General features: G+C 52.2%; 5 protein-coding genes across 5 annotated transcripts; 2 read left to right on the top strand and 3 right to left on the bottom strand.

The window, feature by feature from the left end:
• Positions 1 to 2,132: 2,132 nt before the first annotated feature.
• On the bottom strand, positions 2,133 to 2,854 carry HSX11_2 (Ceramide glucosyltransferase; the record flags this gene model as incomplete). The annotated part of the gene is made up of 2 exons (XM_062883792.1): positions 2,133 to 2,325; positions 2,421 to 2,854. 2 exons carry the CDS (start codon positions 2,852 to 2,854, stop codon positions 2,133 to 2,135), a joined length of 627 nt encoding a protein of 208 aa, XP_062741603.1.
• A 28-nt stretch (positions 2,855 to 2,882) lies between these two features.
• On the bottom strand, positions 2,883 to 3,502 carry HSX11_1 (Ceramide glucosyltransferase; the record flags this gene model as incomplete). Its single annotated transcript, XM_062883791.1, has 2 exons — positions 2,883 to 3,429; positions 3,462 to 3,502. 2 exons carry the CDS (start codon positions 3,500 to 3,502, stop codon positions 2,883 to 2,885), a joined length of 588 nt encoding a protein of 195 aa, XP_062741602.1.
• A 1,428-nt stretch (positions 3,503 to 4,930) lies between these two features.
• Positions 4,931 to 12,417, bottom strand: QC762_0075090 (uncharacterized protein; the record flags this gene model as incomplete). The annotated part of the gene is made up of 9 exons (XM_062883790.1): positions 4,931 to 5,086; positions 5,160 to 6,316; positions 6,380 to 6,462; positions 6,532 to 6,733; positions 6,807 to 7,188; positions 7,255 to 7,734; positions 7,824 to 10,724; positions 10,788 to 11,108; positions 11,182 to 12,417. 9 exons carry the CDS (start codon positions 12,415 to 12,417, stop codon positions 5,054 to 5,056), a joined length of 6,795 nt encoding a protein of 2,264 aa, XP_062741601.1. The 3' UTR covers positions 4,931 to 5,053.
• A 2,109-nt stretch (positions 12,418 to 14,526) lies between these two features.
• On the top strand, positions 14,527 to 15,914 carry QC762_0075080 (uncharacterized protein; the record flags this gene model as incomplete). The annotated part of the gene is made up of 2 exons (XM_062883789.1): positions 14,527 to 14,754; positions 14,832 to 15,914. 2 exons carry the CDS (start codon positions 14,527 to 14,529, stop codon positions 15,912 to 15,914), a joined length of 1,311 nt encoding a protein of 436 aa, XP_062741600.1.
• A 570-nt stretch (positions 15,915 to 16,484) lies between these two features.
• Positions 16,485 to 17,744, top strand: QC762_501550 (uncharacterized protein; the record flags this gene model as incomplete). Its single annotated transcript, XM_062890578.1, has 1 exon — positions 16,485 to 17,744. The coding sequence occupies one exon, from the start codon at positions 16,485 to 16,487 to the stop codon at positions 17,742 to 17,744; it is 1,260 nt and encodes a 419-aa protein (XP_062741599.1).
• Positions 17,745 to 18,181: the final 437 nt, after the last annotated feature.

Here is an 18,181-nt window from a genome sequence, read left to right as displayed (position 1 = left end):
AACACATGTGATGAATGTTTTTTTTTTTCTCTTTTCGAACTCAGGGAGTCATTCTATCCTCACCCATGCCGTCCCACCTGTGAACCAACACCACCACATTCAGGGTCCCGTCCACCGTAACATCCGAGTCTCGTGCCTTAATCAGAGACAGTGGATACAGCTGCAGTCTAAAGTCGTGCAATGAAGATCCCAGAGGGTATACCTCATGTCATGAGAAAAGCGTGGGCATCATGCAGTGCCTGACACCTAGTCACTGCTTTTCCCACTCATCTCGTTACGCATAGTCTGCTCATGCACCGTGGCACAGGCGCCAGTACCAAGGCTCCGGGACTCTTCCCATTGTTGGATTGGCGGCGGGCGCCGGGTGAAAATTCTGAGCTGATGGTGAGGCACAGATGTGATGGTAATGTCTTGGACGAGAAAAGTTCCATCAGAAGCCGAATGGGCGAAGAGCGAGCTGTTAGTGGGAGAAATCTGGAGCCAATGGCTGTTGAGCGTGACAGCCACGTGCATGACCCGCAAGTGCGACTTGCTGCCCTGTGGGAAAAGGTTGTGACAATTTGTCAGGCGTGAACGGCGAACAATTGGACCATGTTCGCCTTCATCAGTCGAGACAATCGTATTCTTTTTCTCTGTCTAGCTATTGTGCTATTCAAGCTCACTTATGGCAATTTGATGCATTCTCGTACGGAAACTCATGATTTGATGTGTGTGACCAGTGACGTTGGGAATTGTGGAACGCTCGAGATTTGATAATGGTACACGTTGACGGCAACCATGCACTGCTTTGAGACTTGCAATGCCACAATATGATCCTATGTCACCTTCTCTTATCGCAGCTGTTCTCAATTCACATTCGCAGATGCATGATGACAAGACTTGTAAGCAATTGAAATGCTTATAATAGCGAGAACAGTCGTTATACCCAGTTTAGTAAACTCTGAAATGACACACATGGATGAATATTTTTACAACGAACAACGTTGATGGAAACATATATCTTGATGGATTCGATCATGTGAATGTCACACACCTCAGTCATGCTAGAATTGTCGTCCGGAGGGGACCTGTTGGACTTGAAGATGGTAATCTTTCAGAGATTTTCATTCTCTGATGTTATGCATTCATGCATTTTGCTGGCCACTTCAATTAATCCGGCAAAATTAGTAGCGATATAATTTAGTATCTCTCCATGCTATCGTCTATCATAAAACCTCGCAAAGATTTCAGGTAAATGTGTCACGGCTTGACACTTGGTGGGGCGCGGGGCGCACCACGGACCAATCATAGTACAGGAGCAAGGACCAATCAGAACAGGATCAATGGGATCGAGGATCGATCCAGGAGAGTCAACCCCAAAAGGGACAGTATCGATAGGATCGATGGTCGGGTCTATCGATCCAGGACAGTGCCAGGCTTGGCATAGGGTCTATATATACGGAGGAACTGGCTGGTGTAGATAGACAGTTCCGCAGTATGCAATTCAGATTGTGTTCACGGTATCTTGTGTTTACATTGAGACATCTTGTTGTGCACTGTTGAGCTGCACCGAACCAATTGTCAGAAGTTACCTTCAACCAGTATCCCTTTCAGAGGTTCTGTACAGGGGTTCGTCACAGGTATCGATCAGAACCACGTTCGTGGCGAAAAGTAAATGGTATAAAGCAGATATGGCTCCTAGGCCCTCCACTTAAGCAAAGATATTAAAATATATAATGTTCAGATATGTCGCCAACAGGCTAGTTGATTAGGCCCTGCCGGTTAGGTCGGAAAGCAATTATCTCCATCCGGCCCTTCCCTCCACCCCTCCATCTGCTTCTCCATCCGGCCCCTCCCTCCGCCCCACATGCTGTCTATTCCAGCCATGTCAACAGAGTGCGAGATGACGTTCAGCCTTCCGAAACTGGCGGTGGGGATGCAGAGGCACTCTATACAGGAGGATACGATATCCAAGCTTCAGTGCCTGAAGAATTGGCTGGGGAATCGAAGTCCTTTGTAGCCGGATTGTTGTCAGAGGCCTGGTTGTCTGGGGAACCGAAATCATGTGATTTAGATTGCAATTCACCAATTCAATCCCGGAGCGCCAATCAATCAATTATTCGGAAAGGCATCAATTCAATTCAATCCAATCATTAGGCCTGGATTGGATTGATTGGATTGTTGGGAGCGCTGATCTCGTTCACACGTTTGTGGCTTCGAATCTCCCTTACCTCGCTCGTAACCTCAAATCTCGCCCACCCCGCTCGTGACTTCGAAATCCTGCCCACTCCACCAGTGACCTCGATTTCGCTCACTTGACCGCCTTGGGACTCTGTCGCATCATGTCTGTCAATTTGCTGGAACTTCTCAAAGGCCATGGCCACCTACTATATGTACTTCCCGTTCCCGACCTGCGAGGCACCCGATCAGTGATTCCACACCTGGTTCCACAAGCGTGGCCGTTAAGATTCTCCCACTTCCGTACACGAAGCCATCGCACACGGCGAGCAATGTAAGCTGCAACAGTCATGCCCGAAATGGGCTGAATAGCTACTTCGCCGCGGACAAGCCCGTGCTTCTTGTAGCCTGAGATATTTGACTTGAAAATGAGGCCACCAATGAGGCGGTTCTCGCAGATGTAGGACGAGAAATAGTCGACACCACGCCTACGGGCAGCATTGGCGGGGGAAAGGAGAGGGTTCTGAGCGGGGTCGGTCAGGCGTTCCAAGTGAGACTTGCGAAACATGTTGCTCTTACCCACGACACAGGGTGCGATACCAACCGTGTTGATGGCGCTGTAGAAATTTTGCGTGGGTGGCTGCCATGAACATTTCTTCGAGCCGACCGCCGTAGTCAAGGAGGCTCTTTCGCTCATTGTTGTCAATGGGCCCCGATAAAAGCGCCTACTCCTCTTCTGCTGCTGTCCTAGGCGTCTCTAGATAGATCAAGAGAGGTAGCTGCTGGACAAACTTGTAGGGCTTAGTCTGCGCCCCGTCGGGCAAGAATCCGAATAGTTTGTCCACCATCCTTCCTGCCGAGTTAGCCCCAAGCCAAACATTACAGTCTGCTATCCAAATGATATCGCCTTTGACCTCCCGATATGCGCGACTGATGTTGCGGATTTTGGGATTGGGCCCGAGCTTGTCAACGTGTCCGCCATCGCCATGCGACACAGGATCCGGCTCTTCGACAAGCACCTTGGCATCGAAGTCGGGGAAAGCGGAGATGTATTTCCGTGGAACAGGATAGGCTGGATCTCTTGTTGAATCGACGCAGAGGTAGATGGTGAGCTTCGACTTGGGGTAGGCGAGGTGGAAGGTTGACACGAGACATTCGTAAAGACCAGCTTCCACGCCTTTTATAGGTCGAATAACAGTGATGTGCGGCACATCATCTTCCTTGAGGGTCGGGGAGAAAGGTTTCGCGTGAGGAGCAGAGTTATTCCGGAGGCTGAAAACGCAGAGAGGAGATTGTGAGCAAACACCGGAGGCGGTACGATGGTGGGGACGTCCAATTCGTACATTTTGTAGATACCAATTCCTTGGACGGAAACGATAATGTAGGTCTAGACGAAGCTCACCAAGGCCGCACCCTGAACGATCATCGGCATTGGGTCATAGTGAGTAGTCATCGAAGGCAGAGAACAGCAAGGCGCGTAGAAACTTAGGAAAAAGGGCAGTGATCGTGATCAGCAGCTCTGCTGACGGGAGATTTCGGCGACACAGAGATATAAAAACAGAGGCGCATGGCTGGCAAGTTGCATGTCGGAACTCGGAAGCTAAGTCTTGTGTGGGGCATCATTGCCCTGTCTAACGTATATTATAAGCGAGTCGTACATATAAGCGAGTCGTACAGTCTCCACCACCCTACAACAACTATCCTCAATTGCAACATAACAACACTAGAAATCAACTCTAATTACATCAGAAACAGCCGAATCAGACGATTCTACAGCCTCCTGGCAAGTACGTGCATTATGGCCAGGCTTGCCGCATACAACACAGCATTGAACCTTTGTACGAGCACCCCCTACACCACTACCATCCGGCTGCGTTTCTTCCACTGCCTCCCCACCCACGGCCTTCTGGTCAAGTAGATCGTGTGCATCCTGCACAGTAAGTGATCCTCCAAGCCGCACACGTGTTTTTTTGGCTCTCCTGCGCTTGCTTAGTGCCTCGTTGGCAAGGTGGTACTGCGCGGCCAAGATGATAAAAGGAGGGATGGCCCAACCGAGGGCATTAACTCCCTGGATTACCGTTGCCCATTCGCGGTTACCAGGCTGGGCTAGTTTCGCCTTACTAAGGCCGTCCGAGGTCGTAACTACCATGCCCGCGAAGATAATACCCATCATAAACCCAGTCTCGTCGAAGTTGTAGATATCGTCATCTACAATACCGTACTTAGCCTTAGTGTTCCGTACGAGCGCAAACCACTCGGCAATGACCTTTGGATCCTCACACTTAGCCCTCTGGTAGTCGTATCTACGCTTAAAACGCGTACGGAGCTGTGGCTGGCGTTTGACGAAGTTATGTGCCCAGAGCTTGCCAACAGGGGGTGCGTCGCGTACGCGTAGCAGTTGGTTGGCCATATCATCTACACTACGCAATCTTGGTGGAAAAGCTCGCGCACATAGCTCAATAATATATCGGACAATAGCTTCCTCTTCCGATTGAGTCAGCTTTTTCGAATTGGGTGTTATATCGCGTCGTGCAGGCCGGCCGGCGCGTCGGTTAGAGAGAGTCATAGCTGGTACGTTGTAGAGCTTAGCTGCAGCTCGGAGGCTTAATTTTTCATTGATTCGAAGAGCCTCAAGGGCTAAGAGTATCCTGGCTTCCTTTGAAGTAGGAGGCATATTGGGTTGTGGAAAAAATTGATGTTAGGTGTAAGGAGGGCGCGTCGTGGTGGAGACTGTACGACTCGCTTATATGTACGACTCGCTTATAATATACGTTATTCAACCCTCGCACAGCAAAGAACAATTAAAATTCGCAATGTGATCAATCATTACAGGCATGGGCTCGGTAAAATGAGGGTATTTTGTGCATCTATGGAGGCGTCGGGGACATTTTCTGCACTAACACCTCCAGTAGCAGTCCATCCGTCGGCTCTGTATGTAAGAATTTCGTCAGTCATCTGCCATATGTATCTTCTACACAGTCTTCAAAGGGGGATTAACTTACCGGTTGAAGATGATTAATACCATCCCACGAGTTCTCATCCCATGCTCCTACCCGACAAAACGGCATTCTGCTTTCGTCCCTATTCCCACTCGACCAGTGCTGGTTGCCGGCTGTGAAGTAAAGATCAAACGACATGAACAGCCTCTTTCTCTCGAGGTTCTCGCCCGGTGCCGGCCTGTCCCTCTTGAAGTTCACAGCTCCCTTTTCCTTGCGAATATCAACCTGAAGATCAGTCGGGAATCTCGAGCTTGCCTTGTACCACGTCATCGAGATGCCAAAGTCCGTATTTGCCGATTCGTAGTTCTGTCGTACTTCATTGATATAAGAAGTGACTTCCATAAACATTGCGTTGGCGTTAGAGGTCCAGCTGAACCAGTGGTGCTGGGCGATGTGGATGCGACATGTGGCTGGCTGCGGCGCTGCTGTTGGGGTAGGTTGTGCCGTGGGAGTAGGGACTGCCGTTGTCGGCGCACAGATGGTGACGTCCTCGCAGGTCTCGCGACCACCACTTCCTACGCAGCGCCGCGTCGTCGTCTTGGGACAGTTACCGAGGTCTGGCGCTCCTGTCAATGTCGGCATCGGAGGCCTGGTGACCTTGTGCGCTGGGTCCTCCGGGTCGTGATAGTCGGGGGGTGGCCCGACCGGCGTCGGCGTGCAGTAGTAACCGGTGCATATCTTCCCGCACTGGCCGTCTCGTTTCCCAAGTCCAATGGGCTTGTTGCAAAGGGGTCCGGCAGGTCCGGGCTTGTGTTCGATAGGATCTCCGCTTGGCCCACCACCGCCACTGCCACCACCGCTGTCACCACCACCGCCGGGGGGGCTAAACAGCTTATCTGCGTCTGGTTTTTTGATGTCCTCAATCTTAGGGCAAATCTTGTCCAGCTGCGCATTGCCACCTTGGCCCTTGGCCTCGGTGGTGTCAAGGAGGCAGTGGCCAAGGTTAAACACTTGACCATTCCACGCTGTGCTGACCAAGGTATCGATCTTGCCCACTGGAATCTTTGGCTTTGCAGGGTTTTTGTCGGGTTTTCCCATAGGGAGAGGCCGGGAAAGTATCTTGATGAGGGCCTTGAGGCGTTTCGGATCCTTGAGGTCCTCCTTCCACTTTGACGGCAAAGAACGGAGATTGGCAGCCATTGCTGCAACCAGGGGTGCCGCTGTTGGAGGGTTGAAAAGTCAGCTATCGTCCACAGAACAGCAAATTGTCGTGGGAAACTTACCCATTGAGCTTCCACCGTCCGTCGCGATACCCTTTCCAGGAACAGCGATGTAGGTCTTTTCACCTGGAGCATAAGTAACCCATCTACCGGCAGACTTTGCGTCAGTAATCATGGCCTGCATTATATTGAAAAGGAAGATCATGAGAGCTTACTGTTGGTAAGGGGCGAAGGTTGCTACACGCTGACTTTGCTGCACTGCGCCCACCGAAAGGACGTTGCTGAGGTAGTCGGCGCGAGAGACATCGCCCCAACCGGCTGGGTAAGCATCAATGTTATCACCTCTCTCCTTGTAGGAATTGTGGATAGCGGCGACAACGAGCACGTTATACTGGCCGAGCTTCTTGATAATTTTGTCTGTGGTTGCGATGCACTGTCAGTATATGGTCGTTATTCTGCCACGTCCTTGGCAAACTCGGAGTTGACTCACATAGCATCCTGATCCTGGCCTCGCTGGCACCATCCGTGAACATGCCGCCAGAATAGTTGATGATGGCTCGGCCTTCCTTGTTGTTCGCAGAATCAAGAATGTCATCCATAACTCGTATAAATGTCTCAAGCACGGCTGCTTCCTCGAAATTTCTGGTTTTTGCGCCTGAGTTGCCTGTGTAGGTGAATCCACTTCCTGGGTTGACTGGCAAGACCATGGTGACCTCTCTGCCCGCCCCGAGGAGGTTTCCGAGAATCTTTGATGAGACAGCGGTTCCGTGCTTCCAATCGAATTCGGAGACAGGTTTGGGTGTTTTCGCGTCGCCACCGTACGGCGACGAGTAAGGCCACCTGATCAAACGCCCGCCTAACCCTTGGAACTCCTGTTCAAAAATTCAGATCTATGCTGTTCAATGACACCAAACCAGGTGAAAGATGGGTAGACTTACTGCATGGCTGGTATCTATGTCCGACTCCATATTGTATATGTACTGGGTTGGGCCAGTGCCTTTGGGGTACCAATATTTGTTGAACCATCTGTCGGGTTTCCTGGGGTCCTGCTTTCTTGCTGGGGTCCCAGACCTCCTCCATGACTGAAATCCTATGTACAAGGGAGGTGCCGAAAGCTGAGAAAGCTCCCAATACTCCGCCGTTTCGTGTTCCTCATAATCGTTCCTCTTACGAAGGACTCCAGAGATAGTTTCATTGAGGTCGCGATGAATATCTGGTATCTCAGTTGAAGAGGTAAGGTTCCCAGGTGACTGATCTCGGGAGAAGTGCCGAGGAACAACTGCTGGACCGCCACCACCGGACCCAGGGAACTTCCCCTGCCAGATATCGGTAACAGGCCGTGGCGTTTTAGCGTCCGCCAATGCCGTTTTGGCCTTAGCCTCTGCACTCATCTCAGAGAGGTAGTATATGTCGTCAATCTGAAATCACACTTATTAGCTCCTGTCCTTGCGCTCGACTTTGATAAAAGCAAGAAAGATAATCTGAGGTAGCTGGCTGGCTGACTTACACCGTAGGTCCCTTTGGCGCCACTAAGTGTGTCCAAGCTTGCACGGTCAAGCTGGACAACGTGGAAAAAGGCAGTAAACTTCGCCCTATCGGACTTGATCTCTGTGTATGACCATAGCTGCTTCTTTGGGTTATTGTTGACGTCCCCGAGCCAGGTGCGGATGGCCTGGACATTTTCAGGGTTGTCAGGTATGATCAAGGCATCCCCAATTTGGCATGGGCTCTTCTTTTTGGCTCTAGCTTGCAAGAACGGTCGAGTTCTCTCCTCGAGGGTACCAGCAGCTCCTTGAACTGGGGTTGGCGTTGCGACAACCTCGCGCTTTGCCACCGGGGTGACAGTGCAACCATTAAAAGTCTGGGTCGACGAATTGTCATCCTCCACCTCGCATCCGTAGATAGTAGCGCATGTCTCCTTCGTCGTAGACGAGGTCGTTCTGGTTGTGCCACCTTCCACAACGCCGGCGTACGAAGTCGTCATCTTGCAAAGCTCGGCGGTCTGGGTCTTGCAGTTGCTCGGCTTCTCGGGTGTGGGAATCGGGCCTCTGGTCGGTATTGTGATGGCTGGCCATTTTGGTAGACGTCCCTTGACCGTGATACCGGGAAGCTTTGGCCAGTCGATATTCGGGGGACCACTCCTATAGGGCCCGGGGGGCAGAGGAGGGAAAACCCAACCGAAGACCTTGAGTTCTGGCCAGTCGATGCAAATGAAGAAGAACCAAGCCTTGCACGACAGGTACACACCCGCGGGCTCGTCATCGTCATCGTCGGAATCTTGAGGGTCATCTTCTCTTGGCGGATCCGGCACTGGCGTGGTGATGGGCTGAATGATATTACCTGAGCCTGTAGGAAATGGCTTGATATCAGGAGCCTGGGTCCCCGTGAACAAGGTGCAGCCAATGAGAAGTGTGCTCTCGGGAGGTGCATCCATTGCCTTCGTTCCCGTAGGTGCGCACCCGCCCAAAGTTACTTGACCCTGGCAATTGTCAAGCGTCAAGATGGCGTGAAACTCATCAATCTCCAACACGCCACCCGGCGGGCAGTCCCAGACCATTGGAGGTCCAGATCCTAGAGGAGGTCGATCAATGATTGGATTTTGATCATCAGATGGTAGGTCGCTGTTGTCTGGAATGTCGACTCCAGATGGGTCGTCAGGCAGCGGGCCATCTGTCACTGACGGCCAGGGCGGAAGAGTAATCCATCGCGAAGTTGGCGGTGCACCACCCCCTGGAGGCGTGACAACGACGGGAATAGGGGGGATATCAATACTTGGGTTGGCGTAGAAAGGGGGAATGCCACCGGCACCACCGCCATCTGTTGGATTGGCGATGGTGATATTGACATTGGACATGGGCATCTGATTTGTCGTAATGTTGGGCGCATAGACGGTGATGGTCGTCGTTTCGACGACAAATGATGCACCCTGGCTGCGGCCCACCTCAATGGATGTTGTATAGGGTGGAATCGAGATTACCGTTGGTGCCGGGAGTGAGCTGGGTGGCAAGATAAGACGGCAAGGCGGCGTACAGTAGGCAGTCCTTTCGCGGTACACCTCGGTCCCCAGATAAACGACTTCGACATCGTCCTCGTCTAAACTGGCGTCGGGATACCACTCTTGCAGATCGACTGCCCAATCAGTGGTGCCTAGGAAATTGTACGAGTGGTAAAACTCGGTTCTCTTGTCCTTCATCTCGTCGTCCATCCAGGCCACCCACTCTGTGTTGTCATACACCATGATGTTGGAACCTTCTTTGTTGTAGCGCTTGTTGGCCCTGCCTTGAGCAATGATCTGGTTGATCTCGGCGTTTGAGATGTATCCAGCAGTGTCCGTACACCGACCTTTGGCAGCATGGGAGTTGCGGTTGTCGCCCGTGAACAGGCAGGACTCGCCGTCGCACCCAGCCTGGGCCATCTTGAAGGACCGTCCGTAACTGGAGACACCAACCAGGACCTTGTTGGAAGGGGCACCGGCCTTGGTAATCATGGAGAGCGCGTCCCTGGTCTCAGTCTCATTGACATGTGACCGCAAGCAATTGCCCGTCGGGCAGCCAGGCGAAGTCCACTTATTACCAGCATCCCACTGGCCGTGAAGATCATAGGTCATAAAGACAATATAGTCGAGAGCTTGGGCCATTTGCTTGACAGGAAAGGAGCGGAGGTACCAGAACGACGCTGGTGCGGCGAACGAGACTGTCTTGGAATCGCCGACCTCGGCCTTGATGCTGGCCAAGAGTCTGTAGTAGTTGAGACCATTTACCGGATCATCAGCGGGAATGTCCGGGATGTCAGGGGCACCTGGATATTCCCAGTCAAGGTCGATGCCGTCAAGGTTGTGCTCGTTGATGAAGGAGATGATGTTGCGCTTGAACAGGTCGCGGTTGGCTGGTTGGGCGGCCTCTCGGAGAATCATGAAGGTCCCTGGCAGAGCACTGAAGTCCCAGCCACCTAGAGATACAACCTTCTTGACGCCCTGAAGCTTCTTGAAACGTTCAAACTGCTTCTTGACTAACGGGTCCGTGATCTCGATCCGGAAATCGCCTCGCGTGACATTGGGAAAGGCAAAGTGAACGTGGGTGTAAGTGCTTGTGTCGATTTGGGTAGCATCCATGTGCAAGCACTTGCGGCCGAAGTTCCAGCCCTCAAAATAGCCAAGCTTGATATGCTTTGCCGGCGCGGGGCCCTTGATGATGTCTCTGCCGCAGTTGCTGATGCATCCGTGCTGGCCAGGAGCTGCAGTACCGGGAGCACCAGTCTCGGACTTGGAAACGACACAAAAATCATCGGTCATACCGCATTGCCCCCAAATGTTGCAGCACACGTTGAGAGGGCACGGGTTCATCGTGCTGATGTTGGTCCCTAAGGGGGGCCGGACGGTGCCGTTCATGGTTGGTCCACAGATTGCGTTCTACCAAGCCGAAGCAGGTCAGTATAGGAAGTGGAAGAAGCAGTTTGACTTGGGTTGACTCACAGGGACAATAGCAGGCATCGGCGCAGCTCCGTCGCTGACGCACATGTTGAAATCGGGATAAAGCAGCTTGCAGCCATTCCAACCCCATGTGTTCTTGTTGAAGTTCTCCAGTTGGGTCACACTGAGCATGTTGCTTGCAGCAATCTTGGCGCAGTTGTCGTCCTTCTTGGTCCGATAGACGGCACAATAGCCATCGGCACCCTTCTTGGGCCTAAGGTCGGGAAGGTTGCCCTGGCTGCAGCACACATGCTGACCTTCGGACAGTTTGGAGCAAAGCCCGGACTGAGGATTCGCCTTGGTGAAGTCATCGCCAGTAATTCCCTGTACATCGTATTATCAGTCTCTCTTTTGTCCACGACGTGCGTAGGTCAAGCGGAAAGTAAGTTTAACTTACGCATTTGTTGGCCAATGAGCCACAGTCGTCGCCCAACACAACCTGGCGCGTCTTACACGTGCCGTCAGAGTTTCCGGGAGGGAGGGTACTGGGGAGGGTGCCGGTGCTGCAGCAGACGCGCTCGCCCAGAACAAGTGAGTTGCAGAGGTTGGCGCGGTTGAAGTTCTGCAGTTGAGTCTGCGAGATGCCACATCTCTGGGCCACAGCCCAGCAACCCTCGCCGGCCTGGACGGTAGTGACCCTGCAATCAGCTCGGGGGCTGAGCCGGGCGAACCTGGCAGAAATATCTCCAGGCGCGGAATGGCGAGAGCTGGCGGTGCTGTTGGAGATGGTGTCGTTCTTGGACAACTCCTCCAAGGGAACAGGAACGCGCAGAGTGACCGGCATCCAGTCCTGGCCCGCACCCACCTGTGAGACACATTTGCCATCAGCCCATGTCTTGACCACCTCCTGGACGAAATCGAGATTCTTGGCTCTGCTGGCGACGATGCCAATGCTGTAATCGGCACCACGATCTTTGGCACCACACAACTGCACCACGGTGGTTCCTGAGACCGACTCGTTCTGAACATGCTCGAGGAATTGCTGAAGGACATCTGATGTGACACCGTGCTGGTGCACTTCAGCGCCGGCAAAAACACCGATGACCGACGTCTGCGAGTAGCCAAAGGCCATGGCGTTGTTGGAGCATGACGGCTTCTGAGAGGCAAGATAGCTCTTGACCTGACGACCAGCTGATAGCAGATGGGTCGGCGAGAACTCGCCGTCTTTGCCGGGCCGGTGAATGGAGATGGAGGCATCCTCCAGCACTTTGTTGGCGGTGGTACAGAGCGATGCCTTGGTCGAGTCTGGCACGAAAGCAACCCTCATGGACGGAGAAGTGTCGTAGTCTGCTGTGCAGGCCCTGATGACGGTGGGCATGTCCTTGACCTCGGCCATCTGGACAACCACATTGAGCAGCATGGTCTCCTTGCATGAGGCCAACTGATCCGCCTCCGGAAACAGGAACCAGGGGCCCTCCCCGGCTTTGCTGCAAGAAATGGGGCATGGCTTGAGGGCCTCAAGAGGCTGCGCCTGTACCGTAGAGAGCCATTTGTCGAGATCCTCGTCTGCTTCGGTGATGTCGACGAAAGAACTTGAGGATATAAAGGACTGGTCTGTGGCCACGAACCCGCCCGTTGCTCTCGCTGCCCCCGCTGCCCCCGAGGCTACGAGGGCGTAGAGATATGCCTTCATGATACACGACGAGATAACTGCGTGCAGCAGGTTCTCTCAGAGAGGAGATGTGATGGGAAATAAGTGTGCCTTGCACCATCCAGCTTTGGATGACGATGCAAGACAGAATGACCTCGGGAGTAAGAGGTGAGTAAAACAGAATGAGATACCAAATAGACAACAGACAGACTAGCTTGTAGATCATGGGTGAAGCAATATAAAAGGGAAAAGGAGCATGATCTTTTTCAGCCTTGAGGGTACGTACCCAACTGAAAGCTGGCCACCGTCAGTTTACACTAGCACCGACGATATAGACACCCCGGAATTTGTGTTCTTGAACATGATTGGTATATCGCAGCAACGGTTCCTAGTTAGACATGTACCTGTGTATCCATATGCGAGAATTTGGACGAGGAATTGGCCTCCGCACAAACATACCTTAGCTGGAATACTACAGTTCTTTTGCGCACATTTCCACCTTGCTCGTCGGATGATCAAAATGCAAGGGGTGACCCCTGAGTGCCGTTGTGAAAACCCATCATCATGGTTGATCTATCGACATGAGCTAAGTAGACACGCTAGTATCAAAGTGTGGTTAGGTAGGCTGCAAGGTACCAGACAAGGTGATAGAATGCAACCGGTACATCGCGCCCTCAAATTTACCGTTGGCTCTTCAAGTTGGGGATTTGTTAAGTAGCTAGGCTGTGACTGTTGGATGTTAGTGGTGGCATAATGCAACGTCGGACGGGCTAGAAACACAAAGCTGGGGATAATGCCTTACCTAGCGTGGGTTTCTCAGGTACTAAAGGGAACCGAAAGAGCACAAGTCCATGAGGTGGATCTAGTTGAAATCCATATTTTATCGGATGGTAGGTATGCCAATCTCTTTGAGTGGCTTTCTCTGTAACCCCATCGGCGTGGAGTTCGGTCCACACCACATGAAGGTGTCGCATCCGCGGCAGATGCACCTTCGTTCACGGGTTTGGGTCGTTTGGATCAAGTGCAGCACAAATCTTTGAAAATCAACTGTCAAGTCCCGGGTCTGGTGGCAGTCTGGATCTTGATCCATTGGCGACGCAAACGTTGCGGATGGTGGACTAGTATCACACATCTAATCGGATTAGATGATCAACAAGAAAAAATTCATGAAGGACTTGCATATAGTCTGAACCCTGCATATTCACATCTGAAGTCTTGATTCTCTATTCATGTGAAGACACCTTCCTGATTGGTCTCTAGGTGGAGTGGACGAGGCTCAGTTTTCAACTATTACTTTTTCTTCATCTTGTTGGTCGAAGCCTGCTGCTGTGCCCCTGCCAAGCCATCCGATTCAATATTTCCATACGACTTACGGATAGACAAGGTATATGATAAACGAGAAGATATGCGCTGCGCCACCTCAACACGTCGGTTTGTCGGCAGACTCGGCAGCCGTGCCGAAACAACCCTATCTTTTTTTGGCCTACACTACGACGCTGGCCTCGTCAGGCGTTGTGTCAGCATGCCACTGGGGATTTTACCACATAATGAAAATATCTTCTTAGCTGGCAGCATTTTCCCGGCGATCACACTGTTGACGGGAAGCTGAGGAAGTTCAGTACCCACTGTGTCCTCGTCCCGTCCACTGGGCATTGTCAACAGGGATCTAATCCGCCTTGGGACCAACCAACCGGGAAGGAAACGGTTCACAGAACAGTAGATAGGTCTGTCAAAGATTTCGTTCGGGTCCGACCGCTATGGTCGCATTGTCTCAAGTGATACACTGTTCTGTGCCTAATGTAACTTCAATCCCATGTCGCGACTATACAGTTACTATGTTGGTTCGTTAGGTATGGCTATGCATGGCTCTTGTTCCAATAGTCCTATTAAGATTCGGTATCGAGTCATGTATATCCGTTTGTAGCTGCATTGAGGGCCTAGCCTCGGCGGATATGAATGGCTTCAAGGCTCAGTGCTCGGAACAATGAGACTCTGCACTGACATCGGGCCAGAAGAGAGCTTGTCCAGTCCTGCTGGTTTATATAATGAGCTGAAATCCTTCGGTATCTCGGACCTGAAGACTTGTCCACCAGGCTCTCTCTTCAATCCGAGTCCACCAGCCAACCGGGTCATTATCTCTACTCAGTCACCATGCTGTCTTCTGCATACGCTCTGGTTCTGGCCGCCGGCCTTGTCACGGCTGGGACTACTGGCAGACATGCACCTTTGTTGGAAGCACGCGATGGCCCATTGCCATCGCTGCCCTACGACCCCAAGACGTCGAGTTACTGCACCTGGTGGGCTGATGTCAGGTCGGCTACCACCTGCGACGCTATTGTCAGCGAGAACTTTATTTCCTTGGCTCTGTTTAAACAATGGGTAAGTCTTCTGAAGCAGCACTTTGGGCTGAGTTAATCCCTTACTTGTTCGGAGACCTTTGCTGACTTGTTTGCTAGAATCCTTCCCTCTCTGCTACTTGCTCGGTAGAGGTCGGGAAGTCGTACTGTGTTGAGGCTTACGGCGAACCTGCGCCGGGTATCTCTTCGACCAAAGCGGCAACCACCACCACTCCGTCCTTATCTACCGTTGTTCCTCCAGTGACCACTACGACACCCGGAAACGGCATCACCACACCCACTCCCACTCAGGCCAGCATCGTCAACAACTGTGACGCCTTCCACTTTGTCACGGCCGGTCAAACATGCGAGACGATTGCCTCTCTATACCGTATCTCCCAGGATCAGTTCAAGGCATGGAATCCCAATGTTGGCGCGTCATGCACCGGACTCTGGGCCAATGCCTATGCTTGCGTGTCTATCATCGGCCATGAACCGTCGCCCACCACACCCGGGAATGGCATCGCCACCCCCACGCCTACTCAAGCCTCCATCGCGAACAACTGTGACGAGTTCTACTTCGTCGCAGTTGGTGACACCTGTGAGATCATTGCGGCAAAACATGGTATCACCCAGGCTCAGTTCCTCAGCTGGAATCCGAGCGTGGGCTCAACCTGCACTGGACTCTGGGCCAATGCCTACGCCTGCGTCTCCATCATCGGCCACACCCCGACTAAGCCGAGCACCACCACCAGCGTCGGCAACGGTATTGCCACCCCGACGCCTATTCAGCCGAATATGGTGAACAACTGTGACTCGTTCTACAAGGTCAAGTCTGGAGACACGTGCGCCACCATCGCCGCCTCCAAAGGCGTCACCGTGGCGCAACTGACCACTTGGAACCCCTACGTCAAGTCCGACTGCAGTCTCCTGTGGCTCGACTACTACGTTTGCATTTCCATTGTCGGACACACGCCCACGCCCGTCAACCCAGGCAATGGCATCCAGACACCCACCCCTTACCAGAGCGGTATGACCACCTCGTGCAAGACTTTCCACTTCGTCCAGTCTGGTCAGACCTGCCAGACCATCACTCAACGCTACCGCATTACCCAGGCCAACTTTGTCAAATGGAACCCGGCAGTCAAAAACGACTGCACTGGCATGTGGGCAAATGCCTATGTTTGCGTTGCTGTCCTCTGAATAAGGGGCGCAGTCAATAAATGTTAGGATTGTAGCTATGTATATCCACTGTTAAGAAAGCATCAGTGGCATGTAGATGATCGGATGGATGAACAGAACCTTGATCCCATATGATGCTGTGCTTTAGTTGCGCGTGATTCTGTGTTTCGCATGTACCGTGAATAGATCTCTTATGGAATGCCCTGTGAACCTGAAAATGAACATGTTCAAGTGATGTCGAGTTTGAAGTGGCACTTACAGCTGTGGTTTGCTCTCAAAAAGGGAGCGATGTCACGGCGGACGGCGACGCTTGATTAACCTGCCTAACTGAAGGTGGCTTGGCGCAGACGCTTGGGCCACCGCGTCGTTTTACTGGCAAGGCATATCCGTATATAGTGGACGGCTTGCCCTTTCTCCAACACTGTTAGCACGAACTCCACCACCAACCAACCATCCCTGGAACCACAATCCCAGATACCGCGCTCTCGATTTGTGGTAGAACTCTACAGTCCACAGTTTACCTTTTTTCAACGGACTCTCCAAAATAAAGGGAGCCCTTTCTGTATCCACAAGCAACGCTCACAACCTACCATGTCGGAAATGGCCAGCCCAGTGTCGTTAACCACCCTCTCAACCGAACTCCGCCACAAAGTCCTAGCCTCTGTGATTTGGACATCAACAGCAACGCTCTATAATCACCTCGACCTATTTTTCCAAGATCCTCGGGTCCGGCTCCGCGATGACTGGGACATATGGGTACCAACCACACCACCTCAACCACCCGCTCTGTCACTCCTCTTGACATGCCGGATCCTGCGCTATGACGTCCAGTATCTATTGAATTCATCCACTGCCCAATCCCACCCCTATGAGATTGACGTCGTCTTCATTGCCAAATGCGGACTTTTCCCAACCTGGGTGTGTTGTCCACTCCCAAGCCAGATCAACCTCGACACTCTCCAGGCGTCATTCCGCATAATGGACGTGGAGGATATCGACGACGAGGTACCAGCTGGAAGGCAGGGGGAGTTCTTAAGCCGTTACCGCGGTGTATCGTCTGACTTCGATGCAGACAACTACCCAAATCCTCCTCCCGGCTCATGGAACTTCTATCGCCTGTTAGCGTCCTTCCTGGCCTTGGGGCCTCGGGGCCTGACCTCTCCCGCTTATCAAAGAGAAAATCGCGGCTGTCTTTCAAGAAGCAGATACTCACTCCAACATCTCATCATTAGCGTAACATCTAAGGAGGAAACTGAAATGGATGACGAAAGACGGGAGCGAGCAAGTGGACCAAGGCGGTTCTTACTTGACCACAATTCCGACCTGCCTTACGGAGGCTCGAGAGAAGAGGACGTTTTTCCAGGGCCGCCTGACAATTCTCCATACACATGGACAGGCCCCACCGAGTTGGAGACCGTTAGAGGGATGTATGGCCACGCGGGCCGTCTCACCCTCGGACACGCCGACCGCTATGGCTTGTACCTTGCCAACACCCTCTGGGCCCTGCTTGACTTCAAGTGGCTCTCACGAGGCTTCGGTCTTATGGTGTACGAAAGCATCCTTGACGACATTACCTTTTACGTCGACGGGAAGCCAAGACCTCACTTTGGCATGGACGACTTGCTTTCCCTGGAACCCCTAAAGCACCGCACCTTGACACCGGAGGTCGCAGCAGCCCTTCAAGTCTGGAAGGAGTGGGTAATGAAGTGGAGGAGTAAGCTACGGGAGCGTGGTATGTTGGATGAACCACGCCCGAGTTTTGCTTTTGTGAGATACTTGCCGGCATCGATGGCAGATCCTAATGAGTGCCCAGATTCAGACTCGGATTCTATGTCCGGCTCAGACGTATAGTTTACATCTCTCGTAGTAATGAAATGAACGGCCAAAAGAGCTGGTATTTAATCGTTTAAAGCCTATCACGATGTTTAAATACCTTCTATTATATTTCCGCTCGTTTTCAGGTTTCCTAAGGCCTATCCACTATCTTCAAGTCGTATTAACTATCTTTGATGCTTGTTGACTATCTTTAAAGGCCTACTGAGTATGTTTTAGGGACCTTGCTTCGCTTGTTGTCACACGTCAACCACTCGCAGCCTGGAGCATAGCCAACAACACAGTGAACTGAAAGCTCTGAGCCAGTCGTTGGGAAGTGAAATAAGCAACAGGCTACAGGCGGCAGCAGCAGAGGCATTGGCTCATGTATAAGCAGAGGGATGTGCTGGACTTGGCAGATACTTAAGGTCATCACAAGCACGGACCACAGTGAGAGAGATACATACATGAGCAGA

This window comes from Podospora pseudocomata, chromosome 5 (genome assembly GCF_035222375.1).
Source record: "Podospora pseudocomata strain CBS 415.72m chromosome 5, whole genome shotgun sequence".
In the NCBI taxonomy this organism is placed as follows: Eukaryota; Fungi; Ascomycota; class Sordariomycetes; order Sordariales; family Podosporaceae; genus Podospora; species Podospora pseudocomata.
Note: the sequence above shows the minus strand (reverse complement) of the source record. Positions and strands in the feature narration are given on the sequence as shown.